This window comes from Salvelinus namaycush, unplaced genomic scaffold (assembly GCF_016432855.1).
Source record: "Salvelinus namaycush isolate Seneca unplaced genomic scaffold, SaNama_1.0 Scaffold1117, whole genome shotgun sequence".
NCBI classification, from domain to species: domain Eukaryota; kingdom Metazoa; phylum Chordata; class Actinopteri; order Salmoniformes; family Salmonidae; genus Salvelinus; species Salvelinus namaycush.
The window spans coordinates 40,001-59,494 of record NW_024057806.1 but is presented as its reverse complement, the minus strand read 5'-3'; the positions used below and the strand labels follow the sequence as shown (position 1 = coordinate 59,494).

The following is a 19,494-nucleotide window of genomic DNA, read 5'->3' as shown; positions in this document are numbered from 1 at the left end:
TTATGGATCCCCATTAGTTTCTGCCAAGGCAGCAGCTACTCTTCCTGGGGTTTATTATGGATCCCCATTAGTTTCTGCCAAGGCAGCTGCTACTCTTCCTGGGGTTTATTATGGATCCCCATTAGTTTCTGCCAAGGCAGCTGCTACTCTTCCTGGGGTTTATTATGGACCCCCATTCGTTTCTGCCAAGGCAGCAGCTACTCTTCCTGGGGTTTATTATGGACCCCCATTAGTTTCTGCCAAGGCAGCAGCTATTCTTCCTGGGGTTTATTATGGATCCCCATTAGTTTCTTCCAAGGCAGCAGCTACTCTTCCTGGGGTTTATTATGGATCCCAATTAGTTTCTGCCAAAGCAGCAGCTACTCTTCCTGGTGTTTATTATGGATCCCCATTAGTTTCTGCCAAGGCAGCAGCTACTCTTCCTGGGGTTTATTATGGATCCCCATTAGCTCCTGCCAAGGCAGCAGCTACTCTTCCTGGGGTTTATTATGGATCCCCATTAGTTTCTGCCAAGGCAGCTGCTACTCTTCCTGGGGTTTATTATGGACCCCCATTAGTTTCTGCCAAGGCAGCAGCTACTCTTCCTGGGGTTTATTATGGATCCCCATTAGTTTCTGCCAAGGCAGCAGCTACTCTTCCTGGGGTTTATTATGGATCCCCGTTAGTTTCTGCCAAGGCAGCAGCTACTCTTCCTGGGGTTTATTATGGATCCCCATTAGTTTCTGCCAAGGCAGCAGCTACTCTTCCTGGGGTTTATTATGGATCCCCATTAGTTTCTGCCAAGGCAGCAGCTACTCTTCCTGGGGTTTATTATGGATCCCCATTAGTTTCTGTTAAGGCAGCAGCTACTCTTCCTGGGGTTAATTATGGATCCCCATTAGTTCCTGCCAAGGCAGCAGCTACTCTTCCTGGGGTCCAGCAAAATTAAGACAGTTATACAATTTTCATACCAGTACAACACATTCACAACAGATTTCAGAACACATTTGGTATGACTCAGCAAAGCAACATTTCAGCTCTACAATCATTCTGGTGCCAGAATAGAACATTCTGTCAGTGAAAAAATGTTATAGACATTCTGTACGTACATTTTTTGGGAGAAAATAAATATGTTCAGTTGTTTAGGAACGTCAGAAGTAGAGAGCTGAGGCAAGCTATGTGTGGTGCACTACTTGTGACCAGGGCCCACAGATCTCTGGTCCAAAGTAGTGCTCTTTATCGGGAAATGGGTGCCATTTTGGGACACAGCCAGTGAGACACTCAGGGAGATAGATGGCTTTAAAACGGGGCGCCTGGGGAAGCTGATGTGTGTTGTTAACAACTCTGAGCAAAGAGCAGAGTGTTCAGCGGTAGAGAGAAGATAAAAAAGAAAAAAGAAACATCAACTATTCATTGATGCGAAAGTCCGGACCATCAACCATCCAATATGGCTCCTGTCAGCGCCTGATGAGAGATGGCTTGTACCCGTCTGCGCCTGAGCTACTGGCACCAGAAAATGGAACCATATCACACCTATTCTAGCTTCTCTACACTGGCTACCAGTCAGAATAGAATAGATTTGAAAATGTTATTAATCACGTTTAAGGCTTGTTTTAGCCCCATGCTATATCTCTGACCTTTCATCTCCCTACGAGTCAGGACACAGCCTGAGATCCTCTGGCAGGGCACTGCTAACCGTTCCAAAGTCTAGGTTGAAAACTGAAGGAGACCGGGCATTTGTCATTAGGGCCCCTAGAGATTGGAACGGTCTGCCAGAGGAGATCAGGCTAGCAGATACAGTGCCTCTTTTTAAATCCCTGCTGAAAACACACTTTTATAAAGAGGCTTTTAATGTATGACTTCACTGCAGGCAGCCTAGCGGTTGGAGCGTTGGTCTAGTAACCGAGGCGACAAGATGAAAGATCTGTCATTGTCCTCCTGTCTATGTTTCTTTATTTTATTTTATAATGCAAAACAATTTGTAACTTGTATTGTAAAGCGCAATACAAATTAAGTTATTATTACTACTGTAGAGACATATTAGGGTATGTGAGTGTGTGTGAGTGTGTGATTGTGTACCTGGTGCAGAGGTAGGTTGATGAGTTTCAGCAGGGCCTTGAGGGCAGTCTGTAGCTCGTAGTAGAGCAATGGTGTGTTACTGTCTGTCGTTTGATCCACTCCCTCCCTCTCTCCCTCCGTTCTCTCCTTCTCTCCATCCTCTATGTTTGACAGCCTCTGCAGCCAGTCCCACTCCTCCCTGAGAGAGAGAGACAGAGACAGAGAGAGAAAAAGAGAAAGAGGGGAGTTTGAGAGAGAAAGCGAGTGAGAAGAAAAACACTTAATGTTAGCAGGAATAAGATGACAGACTCTTAGTTGTTGTGATGGTTCAGTGTCTCGGCCCTGAACTAGCAGCAGACTAGTGACAACATCGTAATGGCCTTAGACTCTGAAGGCTGATACCACGCACAAATAGTCTGTGTCACTATGTCTCCATCGGTCGGTGTGTGTGTGTATGTGTATGTGTATGTGTGTGTGTGTGTGTGTGTGTGTGTGTGTGTGTGTGTGTGTGTATATGTGTGTGTGTATGTATGTGTGTATATGTGTGTGTGTATGTATGTATGTATGTATGTGTGTGTGTGTGTGTGTGTGTGTGTGTGTGTGTGTGTGTGTGTGTGTGTGTGTGTGTGTGTGTGTGTGTGTATGGAACGTTGTTTGTTCCAGGGAATGACCCTGTGCGTGGGCTCTGCCTCGGACCCCTGTTGTGCTCTGTGGTCCGATCTGTGGAAATACTTAGTAAATGACCTCTTCTACTGCCCCTGGACGGGTGTGTGTGTGTGAGTGAGTGTGTGTGTACTCTTCTTTGCCAGAATCAGTGACTGTATGTCTGCCTGTCTATATCCCTCTTCACCTGAAACTGAGAACATGTGTGTGAATGTGTATGTGTGTGTGTGTCTGTGTGCTTCTGTGTAACTGTCCCAGTGTGTGTGTGCCTTATAATACTCCCTGTGTCCAGCCAACCACTGAGGTCACCTCTTCCACCTCAGACCAATGTCAACAAACAACTCATTTACACAACACACACACACACACACACACACACACACACACACACACACACACACACACACACACACACACACACACACACACACACACACACACACACACACACACACACACACACACACACACACACACACTCAAACTCTGTTTCACCTGTAGAGAGAAACTCAACATCTCTCTATTTCACCTCTATCATCTCATACTGTTCTCTCCTCTCCCCTCATCCCTCTCTCTCTCCTTTCTCTCTCATGAAATCAATAACTTGCTAACATCAGATAACATTCATATATTAGCCATTTCTGAGACTCACTTAGATAATTATTTTGATGATACAAGCAGTAGCAATACAAGTATATAACATCTATAGAAGAGACAGAAATGCTTATGGGGGAGGTGTTGCTGTATATATTCAGAGCCATATCACTGTAATGCTTAGAGAAGATCTTATGTCAAGTGTTATTGAAGTGTTGTGGTTGCAGGTTCACCTGACACATCTAAAGCCTTTTCTTTTGGGGTGTTGCTATGGGCCACCAAGTACTAACAGTCAGTATCTATATAATATGTGTGAAATGCTTGATAGTGTATGTGATGTAAACAGAGAGGTCTACTTTCTTGGGGACCTGAATATTGACTGGTTTTCATCAAGCTGTCCGCTCAAGAGGAAGCTTCTCACTGTAACCAGTGCCTGTAACCTGGTTCAGGTTATTAATCAACCTACCAGTGTGTTTACAAACACTACAGGAACAAGATCATCCACATGTATTGATCTCCTTTTAACTAATACTGTAGAACTTTGTTCTAAAGCTGTATCCGTACCCATTGGATGCAGTGATCACAATATAGTGGTTATATCCAGGACAGCTGGGCCTAAAATAGTGTATAAAATAGTGTATAAAATAGTGTAACATACAAATGATTTTGCTGTGACTCTCATGTGGATGTTGTTAAAAATATTTGTTGGTCTGATGTGATTTATAAGGAGCATCCAGACGCTGCACTTGATGAATTTATGAAATTGCTTCTTCCAATTATTGATAAACATGCACCTGTTAAGACTGTTAGAACTGTTAAGGCTCCATGGATTGACGAGGAAATTAAAAACTGTATGGTTGAAAGAGATGGGCCAAAAGGACTGGCTAATAAGTCTGGCTGCACATCTGGCTGGCTGACTTAATGCAAATTGAGAAATTATGTGACGAGAGGGAAGCCAAAGTAATTATGCTACCCAAGAGTGGTAAAGCGGCCTTTACTGGTTCTAACAGTAGATGTATCAGCTTGCTGCCAGCTCTTAGCAAACTGTTGGAAAAAATTGTGTTTGATCAAATACAATGTTATTTCTCTGTAAACAAATTAACATCAGACTTTCAGCGTGCTTATAGAGAAGGGCACTCAACATGTACTGCACTGACACAAATGACTGATGATTGGTTGAAAGAAACTGTTAGATTTCAGTGCAGCCTTTGATATTATTGACCATAACCTGTTGTTGAAAACACGTACTGTATATGTTATGGCTTTTCAACCTCTGCCATATTGCGGACTCAGAGCTATCTATCTAATAGAATTCAAAGGTTTTTCTTGAATGGAAACTTCTCTAATGTCAAACATGTAAATTGTGGTGTACTGCTGGGCAGCTCTCTTGGTCCTCTACTCTTTTCTATTTTTACCAATGACCTGCCACTGGCATTAAACATAGCATCTGTGTCCATGTATGCTGATGATTCAACCATATATGCATCAGCAACCACAGCTAATGAAGTGACTGAAACACGTAACAAAGAGTTGCAGTCTGTTTTGGAATGGCTGGCCAGTAATAAACTGGTCCTGAACATCTCTAAAACTAAGAGTATTGTATTAGGGTACAAATCATTCCCTAAGTTCTAGACCTCAGCTGAATCTGGTAATGAATGGTGTGGCTGTTGAACAAGTTGAGGAGACTAAATTACTTGGCGTTACCTTAGATTGTAAACTGTCATGGTCAAAACATATAGATCCAACGGTTGTAAATATGGGGGGAGGTCTGTCCGTAATAAAGAGATGCTCTGATTTTTTGGCATCACACTCCAAAAAGCAGGCTCTAGTTGAATCTAATCTTGATTATTGTCCAATCGTGTGGTCCAGTGCTGCAAGGAAAGACCTAGTTAAGCTGCAGCTGGCCCCGAACAGAGCAGCACGTCTTGCTCTTCATTGTAACCAGAGGGCTGATATAAATACTATGCATGTCAGTCTCTCTTGGCTAAGAGTTGAGGAGAGACTGACTGCATCACTTCTTCTTTTTATAAGAAACATTAACCTCTTAGTATCGTACCCCGTATCTAATTGCCTGTAGCAAGGATATGCATATTCTTGATACCATTTGAAAGGAAACACTTTGAAGTTTGTGGAAATGTGAAATTGATGTATGAGAATATAACACATTCGATCTGGTAAAAGATAATACAAACAAAAATAACTGTGTTTTTTTGTTTCATCATCATTGAAATGCGAGAGAAAGGCCATACTTTCAGATAGGAGTCTAGGTGTAATTTAGATTTTGGCCACCAGATGGCAGCCGTGTGTGTGCAAAGCTTCAGACTGATCCAGTGAAGAATTACATTACTGCACAATATTTTGTATCAAATCTGTTAATGTGTTGAAAAGCCCATTGTTTGCATAGTCAACTTACACACAGCTCTGACACACACACTTACCCCACCAGACATGCCACCAGGGGTCATTTCACAGTCCCCCAAAAAACAAATTCAAGAAAGCATACAGTATTATATAGAGCCATTATTGCATGGAACGCCGTTCCATCTCATATTGCTCAAATAAACAGCAAACCTGGTTTCAAAAAACAGATAAAGCAACACCTCACGGCACAACGCCTCTCCCCTATTTGACCTAGATATGTTGTGTGTATGGATTGATATGTAGGTGTCACGCTCGTTGAAAGATGGATTGGACCAAGGTGCAGTGTGGTAGGCGTACATTTTCCTTTATTAAATGAACACCGAACAAAAACAACAAAATACCAAACGAAACGTGAAGCTAAATAATAGTGCTGACAATCTACGGTGGGAAAAAGGGCTGGCTAAGTATGATCCCCAATCAGAGACAACGATAAACTGCTGCCTCTGATTGGGAACCATACTAGGCCAACAAAGAAATAGAAACATAGATTTGCCCACCCAAGTCACACCCTGACCTAACCAAATAGAGAATAAAAAAGGCCCTCTAAGGTCAGGGCGTGACAGTAGGCTACATACGCCTTTAAAAATAAAACATGTAGTTCTGTCCTTGTTGTAATGTTCTGTATTATGTCATGTTTGATGTTTTGTGTGGACCCCAGGAAGAGTAGCTGCTGCTTTTGCAACAGCTAATGAGGATCCTAAATACCAAAAATACCAAAATACCTTTCTCTCTCCTCTCTCCTCATCTGACCATGGTCACAACACTCTCCAGTTTCTCTACATCTGTCAACAGCCAAAGCTCCCAAAATATTTTCGGAATATGTGCATGAAAATACTTGAGGCTTTGGCACAGTGTCTGTAGCATGATTATCTACTGTCAGATTCAAATACACACTGCTGCCCATTTAATGCCTGCCTCTCTGTCTCACACATTAACATGAGAGAGAGCGAAAGAAAGAGAGAGAGAGAGAGAGAGAGAGAGAGAGAGAGAGAGAGAGAGAGAGAGAGAGAGAGAGAGAGAGAGAGAGAGAGCGAGAAAGATGGAGGGGAGAGAGACAGAAATAGAGCAGATACAGACAGAGAAGACTTTGACAATGAAAGTAATTTAACTTGCCATCTCAATAAAGTCAATATTGAATTGAAGACAGAGAGCGAAAGATAAGAGAGATGGAATGAGAAGAAAGTCTGTCCGACTGCAGTGTTTTTCTGGGTAAAAACTCTGTCCAACGTTTCCCTTTGTTCCTGACTTAAATAAAACTTTCCAATATATCTAGGATCTAGGACTGCAGCACAGCTGACTAGCGCCCAGGAACTCTGGCTGTAACCAAGGAGCATTACACACATACTTCAACCCATTCCTCCAAGTCCAGACCCATAGAAATCAGATCTGATATTACTCAAACACACACACACACACACACACACACACACACACACACACACACACACACACACACACACACACACACACACACACACACACACACACACACACACACACACACACACACACACACACACACACACACACACACACAGTCAATGTAACATTATATTGTAGGTAGATTAGTGTCCCAGTAGAGAATGTGTGTAATGCGGTGAATGTTAGCTGACAACATCAGAGGTGTAAACAGAAAACTGGCATTCCTCTGAGTTAAAGATATGTTCCAGTATTTTTGTATACTTCTTAGCCAGTACAGTAGCTCTAAAAGTAGCGCTCACGAGACAAAATTGTTCCCTAAAAATTGCGTTCTACATCACAAATGTGCAGATATGTGCACCACGTCACTGCTTTCTCGATCTCTCGCTCTGCTCTGTGTGCCTCTTGCTAGCTATCACTCAAATGGGAAGGGGCTGAAGCTCATTGGCTAGAACTCGAATTGCTAGGAGGCTGCCCTATAATGCAGGCTAATTGAGGTAAGACAGTCATTCTGCATGTATGAACTACACGTCCAAAGCAGGAGGGTTAAAAAAGACTTAGTAGTCGCCAAAGTTCCAGAGCATGTCTAATGTTCTAACAACAACTGTTAAGATGCCAAGTCCTAAAACTAATACAACCTATTACAGACAGGCCAACCCTACTACCACCTACAATACAGACAGGCCAACCCTACTACCACCTACAATACAGACAGGCCAACCCTACTACCACCTACAATACAGACAGGCCAACCCTACTACCACCTACAATACAGACAGGCCAACCCTACTACCACCTACAATACAGACAGGCCAACCCTACTACCACCTACAATACAGACAGGCCAACCCTACTACCACCTACAATACAGACAGGCCAACCCTACTACCACCTGCAATACAGACAGGCCAACCCTACTACCACCTACAATACAGACAGGCCAACCCTACTACCACCTACAATACAGACAGGCCAACCCTACTACCACCTACAATACAGACAGGCCAACCCTACTACCACCTACAATACAGACAGGCCAACCCTACTACCACCTACAATACAGACAGGCCAACCCTACTACCACCTACAATACAGACAGGCCAACCCTACTACCACCTACAATACAGACAGGCCAACCCTACTACCACCTACAATACAGACAGGCCAACCCTACTACCACCTACAATACAGACAGGCCAACCCTATTACCACCTGCAATACAGACAGGCCAACCCTACTACCACCTACAATACAGACAGGCCAACCCTACTACCACCTACAATACAGACAGGCCAACCCTACTACCACCTACAATACAGACAGGCCAACCCTACTACCACCTACAATACAGACAGGCCAACCCTACTACCACCTACAATACAGACAGGCCAACCCTACTACCACCTACAATACAGACAGGCCAACCCTACTACCACCTACAATACAGACAGGCCAACCCTACTACCACCTACAATACAGACAGGCCAACCCTACTACCACCTACAATACAGACAGGCCAACCCTACTACCACCTACAATACAGACAGGCCAACCCTACTACCACCTACAATACAGACAGGCCAACCCTACTACCACCTACAATACAGACAGGCCAACCCTACTACCACCTACAATACAGACAGGCCAACCCTACTACCACCTGCAATACAGACAGGCCAACCCTACTACCACCTACAATACAGACAGGCCAACCCTACTACCACCTACAATACAGACAGGCCAACCCTACTACCACCTACAATACAGACAGGCCAACCCTACTACCACCTACAATACAGACAGGCCAACCCTACTACCACCTACAATACAGACAGGCCAACCCTACTACCACCTACAATACAGACAGGCCAACCCTACTACCACCTACAATACAGACAGGCCAACCCTATTACCACCTACAATACAGACAGGCAGACAGACAGACCGAAAACAAAACAGACCTACGGTTACACAGCACAATACAGCATTATCAAATGTCAATACCACTGACCCATTTCTTTTTTAATCCATCTACAAACAATACACCATAATGACAAAGTGAAAACTTGTTTTTAGACATTTTATCAAATGTATTGAAAATGAAAACCTTAAAGGTCTTGCTGTGGTGTGTCCTCACCTGGAGACATTGGCGTTGTCTCGTACCCGCGCATGGCACAGCATGTTGGGCATCCTCTGTGGCACCAGCACTCTGATCTGGTCTACAGAGCTGCTGAGCTTCAGGTAACCCAGGTACAGACCTGGGGTCAGGCGATGCTGGCTACGCCTCTGGTAGGCCGAGATGTCCTGGAGAGAGAGGGAGGCAGGGAGGGATGAGAGAGAGATGGAGAGACAGAGACAGAGGGACAGAGAGACAGACAGAGAGAGAAAGAGAGCGTGAGAGGGAAAGGGAGAATACAGGGTCAGTTGGTGAAATGTGTGTGTGTGTGTGTGTGTGGACGTGTTTAACTATACTTGTGGGGACCAGTAATGGCCACAAAAATAGTAAACAAACAAAAATGTGAACAACTTGGTACATTTGGTCCCTACAAGGTCAAATGCTATTTCTAGGGGGTTTAGGGTTAAGGTTAGAATTAGGTTTAGAGTTAGTTTTAGGGTTAGAGTTAGGAGCTCAGTTAGGGTTAGGTTTAGGGGTTAGGGAAAATAGGTTATTGAATGGGACTGAATTGTGTGTCCCCACAAGCTTAGTTATACCTGGCCTATACCTGGTCTGAATGACGGGTCGCCACTGCCAGTACCTAAACGTTTTTGCTCCGTGAAGAACCAAAGACGACAGAGAACTTTACCGATGTCAGCTAGACTGAAGCATTCATTCTATCAATTCATTACAATATTCTGGGCAGCATATAACGACAGAAGAGAAGCTGCATGTTTCTAATTATATAAAAGTTCAACAAATAGCTTACCTAAATGTCGGATATTAAAAGCAGAACTTTATCTATATCAGACAACAAGAAAATCCTGCACCCCTTGTCAAAAAAATGGTTCTGCAGTCTCTGACTGTAGCCTACAAGGCACTTTATTTGCGGGTTAGCGTCAGTGCAGGCCTCAGATTTACACGTTATCACATATAGGCCTAGTTGGGTGGTTATGGATGGGTTATTAGCAATTGCAGCTGAACAAACAGCTGCCAGCGCAACACCACAGCATAGCTCAGATCCAGAGGTTGTGAGTTCAAATCCCAGGAGGGGTCATGTTTTTACTGAACCGTGATAGCACATGGAATTGCACATTCGAAAATGTGAATCGCACCTGAAGTGTTTCAAAAACACATGCTCACATGTGAAATGTCAAATGTGAGTGTTCCAAAAACAGTCTCCACATGATTTCACGTTTATTTAGTGAAACATTTTAGAGTCATTATATGTTAAATAACATATTAGTGTTATGCTATATACAGTTGAAGTCGGAAGTTTACATACACTTAAGTTGGAGTCATTCAAACTCTTTTTTCAACCACTCCACAAATGTCTTGTTAACAAACTATAGTTTTGTCAAGTCGGGTAGGACATCTACTTCGTGCATGACACAAGTAAGTATTCCAACAATTGTTTGCAGACAGATTATTTCACTTATAATTCATTGTATCACAATTTCAGTGGGTCAGAAGTTTACATACACTAAGTTGACTGTGCCTTTAAACAGCTTGGAAAATTCCAGAAAATGATGTCATGGCTTTAGAAGCTTCTGATAGGCTAATTGACCTAATCCGAGTCAATTGTAGGTGTACCTGTGGCTGTATTTCAAGGCCTACCTTCAAACTCACTGCCTCTTTGCTTGACATCATGGGAAAATCAAAAGAAATCAGCCAAGACCTCAGAAAAAAACGTGTAGACCTCCACAAATCTGGTTCATCCTTGGGAGCAATTTCCAAATGCCTGAAGGTCCCATGTTCATCTGTACAAACAATAGTACGCAAGCATAAACACCATGGGACCACGTAGCCGTCATATCGCTCAGGAAGGAGAGGCATTCTGTCTCCTAGAGATGAACGTACTTTGGTGCGAAAAGTGCAAATCAATCCCAGAACAACACCAAAGGACCTTGTGAAGATGCTGGAGGAAACAGGTATAAAAGTATCTATATCCTGTATAGCTGCCTGCACCTGCCCACCCGTCCAGCATCACTACTCTAGACGGTTCTGACTTAGAATATGTGGACAATTCCAAATACCCAGGTGTCTGGTTGGACTGTAAACTCTCCTTCCAGACTCACATGAAGCATCTCCAATCCAAAATTAAATCTAAAATTAAATCTAGAGTTGTCGAGTGTCCGATAATCTACCATTTATATAGGAGTGGTTAAAACATGCTAATGGTCCTCTGAGTATATCAAAAAAAGTTTGGTATACTTTCACCGGTATACCATCCAGCCCTAGAGTTTTCCCAGCCTTAAAGGCTTTAATTGCATCAATAAGTTCCTCCTCTGTAATTTGGCCTTCACATGAGTCTTTCTGTACAGATGTAAATTGTACATTATTAATAGGGGAAAAATCCATACAATTAGCTTCGTTTAGTGGAGATGGAGGAGGCTTTACTTCCTATTTCAAAATATCATTCGGGGAATCATGCGTGACTCCATCATTTGTAACAAGTTTCAATACCTTTTTTTTGGTAGCGTTTCTATGTTGAAGATTGAAAAATAATGTGGTGCATTTTTCCCCATATTCCATCCAGTTCGCTTTATTTTTTATATTATATTACACTGGATCTTGCTTGAATAAGTTTATCCTTTTCTTTTTCCTCTGACTTATTCTGAGGCTCTATGGTACAGTTTTTATTGCTATCTAAGTGTACTGTTAGTCCTTCAATTTCCTTTGTTAATATGGACTCTTTTGATCTAAAGTGCTTATGTTTTATAGAGTACTGAATTGCATTGCCTCTAAAGGCACATTTAAGTGTCCCATACAATACGGGGATCTGCTGTACCTATGCTATGTCTGAAAAAGTCAGCTATAAATTCTTCTGTCCTAGTTATAAACAAGTTATCATCTACCCACGTGGAAATTCTGTAAGAGTAATATATATGCCAATTATGTGATGATCCGACCGCATTCTGTCCCCTATCAACACTTTTTAAAACTTTTGGTGCCAGAGAGAATGACATAAGAAAGGAGACAAGACGACTAGCTTGATTAAACCTCCTCCATGTATATCTCACTAGGTCAGGATATTAAACCTCCTCCATGTATATCTCACTAGGTCAGGATATTAAACCTCCTCCATGTATATCTCACTAGGTCAGGATATTAAACCTCCTCCATGTATATCTCACTAGGTCAGGATATTAAACCTCCTCCATGTATATCTCACTAGGTCAGGTTATTAAACCTCCATGTATATCTCACTAGGTCAGGATATTAAACCTCCTCCATGTATATCTCACTAGGTCAGGATATTAAACCTCCTCCATGTATATCTCACTAGGTCAGGATATTAAACCTCCTCCATGTATATCTCACTAGGTCAGGATATTAAACCTCCTCCATGTATATCTCACTAGGTCAGGATATTAAACCTCCTCCATATATATCTCACTAGGTCAGGATATTAAACCTCCTCCATATATATCTCACTAGGTCAGGATATTAAACCTCCGCCATGTATATCTCACTAGGTCAGGATATTAAACCTCCTCCATGTATATCTCACTAGGTCAGGATATTAAACCTCCTCCATGTATATCTCACTAGGTCAGGATATTAAACCTCCGCCATGTATATCTCACTAGGTCAGGATATTAAACCTCCGCCATGTTTATCTCACTAGGTCAGGATATTAAACCTCCTCCATGTATATCTCACTAGGTCAGGATATTAAACCTCCTCCATGTATATCTCACTAGGTCAGGATATTAAACCTCCTCCATGTATATCTCACTAGGTCAGGATATTAAACCTCCTCCATGTATATCTCACTAGGTCAGGATATTAAACCTCCTCCATGTATATCTCACTAGGTCAGGATATTAAACCTCCTCCATGTATATCTCACTAGGTCAGGTTATTAAACCTCCATGTATATCTCACTAGGTCAGGATATTAAACCTCCTCCATGTATATCTCACTAGGTCAGGATATTAAACCTCCTCCATGTATATCTCACTAGGTCAGGATATTAAACCTCCTCCATGTATATCTCACTAGGTCAGGATATTAAACCTCCTCCATGTATATCTCACTAGGTCAGGATATTAAACCTCCTCCATATATATCTCACTAGGTCAGGATATTAAACCTCCTCCATATATATCTCACTAGGTCAGGATATTAAACCTCCGCCATGTATATCTCACTAGGTCAGGATATTAAACCTCCTCCATGTATATCTCACTAGGTCAGGATATTAAACCTCCTCCATGTATATCTCACTAGGTCAGGATATTAAACCTCCGCCATGTATATCTCACTAGGTCAGGATATTAAACCTCCGCCATGTTTATCTCACTAGGTCAGGATATTAAACCTCCTCCATGTATATCTCACTAGGTCAGGATATTAAACCTCCTCCATGTATATCTCACTAGGTCAGGATATTAAACCTCCTCCATGTATATCTCACTAGGTCAGGATATTAAACCTCCTCCATGTATATCTCACTAGGTCAGGATATTAAACCTCCTCCATGTATATCTCACTAGGTCAGGGTATTAAACCTCCATGTATATCTCACTAGCTCAGGGTATTAAACCTCCTCCATGTATATCTCACTAGGTCAGGGTATTAAACCTCCTCCATGTATATCTCACTAGGTCAGGATATTAAACCTCCTCCATGTTTATCTCACTAGGTCAGGATATTAAACCTCCATGTTTATCTCACTAGGTCAGGATATTAAACCTCCTCCATGTATATCTCACTAGGTCAGGATATTAAACCTCCTCCATGTATATCTCACTAGGTCAGGATATTAAACCTCCTCCATGTATATCTCACTAGGTCAGGATATTAAACCTCCTCCATGTATATCTCACTAGGTCAGGGTATTAAACCTCCATGTATATCTCACTAGGTCAGGATATTAAACCTCCTCCATGTATATCTCACTAGGTCAGGATATTAAACCACCTCCATGTATATCTCACTAGGTCAGGATATTAAACCTCCGCCATGTTTATCTCACTAGGTCAGGATATTAAACCTCCTCCATGTATATCTCACTAGGTCAGGATATTAAACCTCCTCCATGTATAACTCACTAGGTCAGGATATTAAACCTCCGCCATGTTTATCTCACTAGGTCAGGATATTAAACCTCCTCCATGTATATCTCACTAGGTCAGGATATTAAACCTCCTCCATGTATATCTCACTAGGTCAGGGTATTAAACCTCCATCTATATCTCACTAGGTCAGGGTATTAAACCTCCTCCATGTATGTCTCACTAGGTCAGGATATTAAACCTCCATCTATATCTCACTAGGTCAGGGTATTAAACCTCCTCCATGTATATCTCACTAGGTCAGGATATTAAACCTCCTCCATGTATATCTCACTAGGTCAGGGTATTAAACCTCCGCCATGTACATCTCACTAGGTCAGGATATTAAACCTCCTCCATGTATATCTCACTAGGTCAGGATATTAAACCTCCGCCATGTATATCTCACTAGGTCAGGGTATTTAAGTCTCCAGATATCCACTAATTCCAATATATCCATGACACAGCAATACATTGGTTCTGGGATATTCAACCATTTCCTTTCTCACTCAATGCCAAAAAACACACAGCACACCACACCATCCACACATACTGTGCCTTCTGTTGACTGAGTTTTTATCTTCATCATGTTGAATTAGTGCTTTTGTGTTCCAATTAGATATATTTCAAGATAGTATTCTATATTTTTTGGTTGTATTGTTACAATCCATAACAGGACTAGAATTGTGTGTACGTGTTTGTTTGTGGTACTTATATAGTGATGAACAGTATGGTAGGCTATGGTACGGTTTGGTTATGGGAGGTTATGGTAGGGTTATGGTAGGCTATGGTACGGTTATGGTAGGCTATGGTACGGTTATGGTACGGTTATGGTAGGCTATGGTACGGTTATGGTAAGGTTATGGTAGGCTATGGTACGGTTATGGTGGGCTATGGTACGGTTATGGTAAGGTTATGGTAGGCTATGGTACGGTTATGGTAGGCTATGGTACGGTTATGGTAAGGTTATGGGAGGCTATGGTACGGTTATGGTAAGGTTATGGGAGGTTATGGTAGGGTTATGGTAGGCTATGGTACGGTTATGGTAAGGTTATGGGAGGCTATGGTAAGGTTATAGTAAAGGTATGTTCTACCTGTATGGTAATTAGCAGTATGTCCAGTGCGTAGGGTTCTTCAGGTGTGGACAGACTCTTCCTCTGGCTTTGTAGCTTGGACACCTGCATCCACTTCCCACTGAAGAATGAGTACTGGCTCTCCATGTCCCGGATCGTCACTAGCAACACATTGCCATGACGATCCTTGATGGGCTCGTAGTGGACACGCCCCAGGTTGTGTGTCCCCAACAAGCTCTGAGAATGACATCAATCAATCAATCAATAAATCCTTATATCTGTATGTCTGCCTATCTACTAATCTCTGACTCACATACACCCCCCCCCCCTCCCCCCCACACACACACACGCAGGGGAGTACCTGTAGTTGCCCAGCGGCAGCCAACATCTTCTGTCTGGCCTGTAGAGTGGAGGAGGAGGACATGGAGACAGACATACTCTGTCTCAGCCACCGCACATCCTCCCACATACACGACAACTTGAGAGAGAGAGAGGGGGATAGGTCGAGAGAGAGAGAGAAACAGAGAGAGAAACTGCATTATAAACATAATTGTAGAGAAATATTGAGGTACAGTAATTTGGTTGAAACGCAGAATCCAGCCTGATGCACTAGTGCTAAAAATTCTCTATATATGGCTGCTGCCTTGTAATGAACTACATTACCCACAATACCTTAGTGAACCATAGAAAGTCCTGCATGAGAGAGCTGCCGTAAGAGTCATCCACCTCCACTATAGGGATCTGGTCCTCTGTGGTCACCAGTAGACTGTCTTTGTGGTAGAACACTGCCGCCAGGTAAACCCCCCTACAGAACCAGCAAAATGGAACAGTCCGTCTCATTTATACAATCCACTTGGAACAGGCCATAATGTACATCCAAGGGGTGTATTTTACACAAACACACTACTTGCTCACCTTTTGAGAGTCTTGACAAACTTGTTGGAGGAGTTAAAGAGGTGCTTGAGACTTCTGGAGACGGACTGCTTACGGCTTGGGTTCTGGAGCTTTGATGTGTCTGAGAGTAGGAGAGAGAGGATAGAGGGAGAGATGAGAGAGGATAGAGGGAGAGATGGGAGAGGATAGAGGGAGAGATGGGAGAGGAGAGGAGGGAGGGAGAGATGGGAGAGGAGAGAGAAGAGAGGGAAAAGGAGAGAGGGGAGAGGGAAGAAGGAAGAGGGGAGAGGGGGTAAACTGATTATTTGTCTTCCTGGTAAAGAAAACATTTGACCTCTTATTTGTTTGTGTCATTACTTCTGCTGTTTTCAACTTGAACTAGTTCCTGTATGTATGTATGTATGTGCACTGCACTGAAAAACTCAAACGCTTTCTACTGTTTACTCAGTATTGGAATGTTGTTATTCCCTTCAAGTGAACTGCTGTTATGCAGGAAACTGTTCTTGAACTTAAACGAATGTCCTCTAAATTTAATTGAGTATAGTAATGGTTGTTTTTGTCTATCTTCAGTATTGTAGAAGGATCTTGAGTTTGTAAGGAGCACTGTGCATTTGACTCACTTTGTCTGAGTGAAAGAGAGTAGAGGGTGTGGAGAGAAAGGAATCAGCCGTGAAGTAGAGAGAGAGAGAGAGAGAAAGCACGAGAGAATGACCTTGTTTACACCGCATGTACTGTAATGTCGTGTCCCATTTTTGCAATCGACTAAAAAATAAACAAACACAAAACAACAGCAAAAAGAGAAGGGAAGAGCGAATCAGAGATAAGAGGTTCTCAGAGCTGGTCACCTTTCAAGGTTCAGTGGCACTCCGTTGTGTTATCTGAGTCTGTTCAGCTGTCTCTACAGCCCCCTATCTACTCCCTCTCACCCCCATATCTCCACCTCTCACCCCCATCCCCCTGCTATCTGCCCCTGGACCGCTGGTCCCAGCGATGCCAATCGCCATCCCGCATGCTAATTCGAAACATAATTACAGAGTGTAAACACAAGGCAGATAGACAGACGGACGGACCACAGTTTACAGTGCTTTTGGAAAGTATTCAGACCACTTGACTTTTTCCACATTTTGTTACGTTACAGCCTTATTCTAAACAGGCATTTATGGAAGAGTGGCCAGACGGAAGCCACTCCTTAGTAAAAGGCACATGACAGCCCGCTTGGAGTTTGCCAAAAGGCACCTAAAGAACTCTTAGACTATAAGAAACAGGATTCTCTGGTCTGATGAAACCAAGATTGAACTATTTGGCCTGAATGACAAGCATCACGTCTGGAGGAAACCTGGCACCATCCCTAAAGTGAAGCATGGTGGTGGCAGCATCATGCTGTGGGGGTGTTTTTCAGCGGCAGGGACTGGGAGACTAGTCAGGATTGAGGGAAAGATGAACAGAGCAAAGTACAGAGAGTACCTTGATGAAAACCTGCTCCAGTGTGCTCAGGACCTCAGACTGGGGCGAAGGTTCACCATCCAACAGGACAATGACCCTAAGCACACAGCCAAGACAACACTGGAGTGGCTTCGGGACAAGTCTCTGAATGACCTTGAGTGACCCAGCCAGAGCCCGGACTTGAACCCGATCGAACATCCCTGGAGAGACTTGAAAATAGCTGTGCAGCGACTCTCCCCATCCAACCTGACAGAGCTTGAGAGGATCTGCAGAGAAGAATTGGAGAACCTCCCAAATACAGGTGTACCAAGCTTGTAGCGTCATACCCAAGAAGACTTGAAGCTGTAATCCCTGCCAAAGGTGCTTCAACAAAGTACTGAGTAAAGGGTCTGAATACTTGTACTATGTAAATGTGATTTCAGTTTTTTATTATTATGGGTCATTATGGGCTACTATGAGTAGATTGATGAGAAAAAAAACAATTTAATACATTTTAGAACAAGGCTGTAATATAATAAAATGTGGAAAAAGTCAAGGGGTTTGAATACTTTCCGAATGCACACACTCTCTGTCTCTCTGTCTCTCTCTGTCTCTCTCTGTCTCTCTCTGTCTCTCTCTGTCTCTCTCTGTCTCTCTCTCTCTCTCTCTCTCTCTCTCTCTCTCTCTCTCTCTCTCTCTCTCTCTCTCTCTCTCTCTCTCTCTCTCTCTCTCTCTGTGTCTCTGTGTCTCTGAATTTCTCTGTGTTTCTCTCAATTTCAATTCAATTTCAATTTAAAGGATTTATTGGCATGGGAAACATATGATTACATTGCCAAAGCAAGTGAAATAGATAATAAACAAAAGTGAAATAAACAAAAAAAACAGTAAACATTACACTCCAAAAGTTCCAAAAGAATAAAGACATTTCAAATGTTATATTACGTGCAAATAGTTAAAGTACAAAAGGGAAAATAAATAAACATAAATATGGGTTGTATTTACAATGGTGTTTGTTCTTCACTGGTTGCCCTTTTTTTAAATGTTATTTATTTAACTAGGCAAGTCAGTTAAGAAAAATCCTTATTTACAATTACGGCCTACACCAAACCCTAACCTGGACGACACTGGGCCAATTGCGCGCCGCCCTATGGGACTCCCAAATCACGGCCGGTTGTGATACAGCCTGGAATTCAACCAGGGTCTGTAGTGATGCCTCTAGCACTGAGACGCAGTGCCTTAGACCCCTGCGCCACTCAGGAGCCCGACTCAGTAGCTTTCTTGTGGCAACAGGTCACACATCTGGCTGATGTGATGGCACACTGTGGTATTTCACCCAGTAGATATGGGAGTTTATCAAAATTGGGTTTGTTTTCAAATTCTTTGTGGGTCTGTGTAATCTGAGGGTCTCTGATATGGTCATACAATTGGCAGGAGGTTAGGAAGTGCAGCTCAGTTTCCACCTCATTTTGTGGGCAGTGATCACATATCCTGTCTTCTCTTGAGAGTCAGGTCTGCCTATGACGGCCTTTCTCAATAGCAAGGCTATGCTCACTGAGTCTGTACATAGTCAAAGCTTTCTTTAAGTTTGGATCAGTCACAATGATCAGGTAATTCTGCCACTGAGTACTCTCTGTTTAGGGCCAAATAGCATTCTAGTTTGGTATGTTGTTTTGTTCATTCTTTCCATTGTGTCAAGTAATTACAGTTGAAGTCGGACGTTTACATACACTTAGGTTGGAGTCATTAAAACTCG

The 19,494-nt window shown here is 42.7% G+C and overlaps 1 protein-coding gene across 1 annotated transcript in view; it reads right to left on the bottom strand.

Moving 5' to 3' along the window:
- The window catches only part of LOC120035863 (ankyrin repeat and fibronectin type-III domain-containing protein 1-like), a gene marked incomplete at its 3' end in the record, with an annotated part of 60,795 nt that overhangs the window by 10,113 nt on the left and 31,188 nt on the right, over positions 1-19,494 (bottom strand). Inside the window, exons 9-14 of the mRNA XM_038982322.1 lie at positions 16,341-16,440; positions 16,098-16,230; positions 15,787-15,903; positions 15,447-15,662; positions 9,272-9,438; positions 2,059-2,236 (exon numbers count right to left, since the gene is read on the bottom strand). Coding sequence (XP_038838250.1) covers positions 2,059-2,236; positions 9,272-9,438; positions 15,447-15,662; positions 15,787-15,903; positions 16,098-16,230; positions 16,341-16,440 — 911 coding nt within the window. The remainder of the gene's footprint in view (positions 1-2,058; positions 2,237-9,271; positions 9,439-15,446; positions 15,663-15,786; positions 15,904-16,097; positions 16,231-16,340; positions 16,441-19,494) is intronic.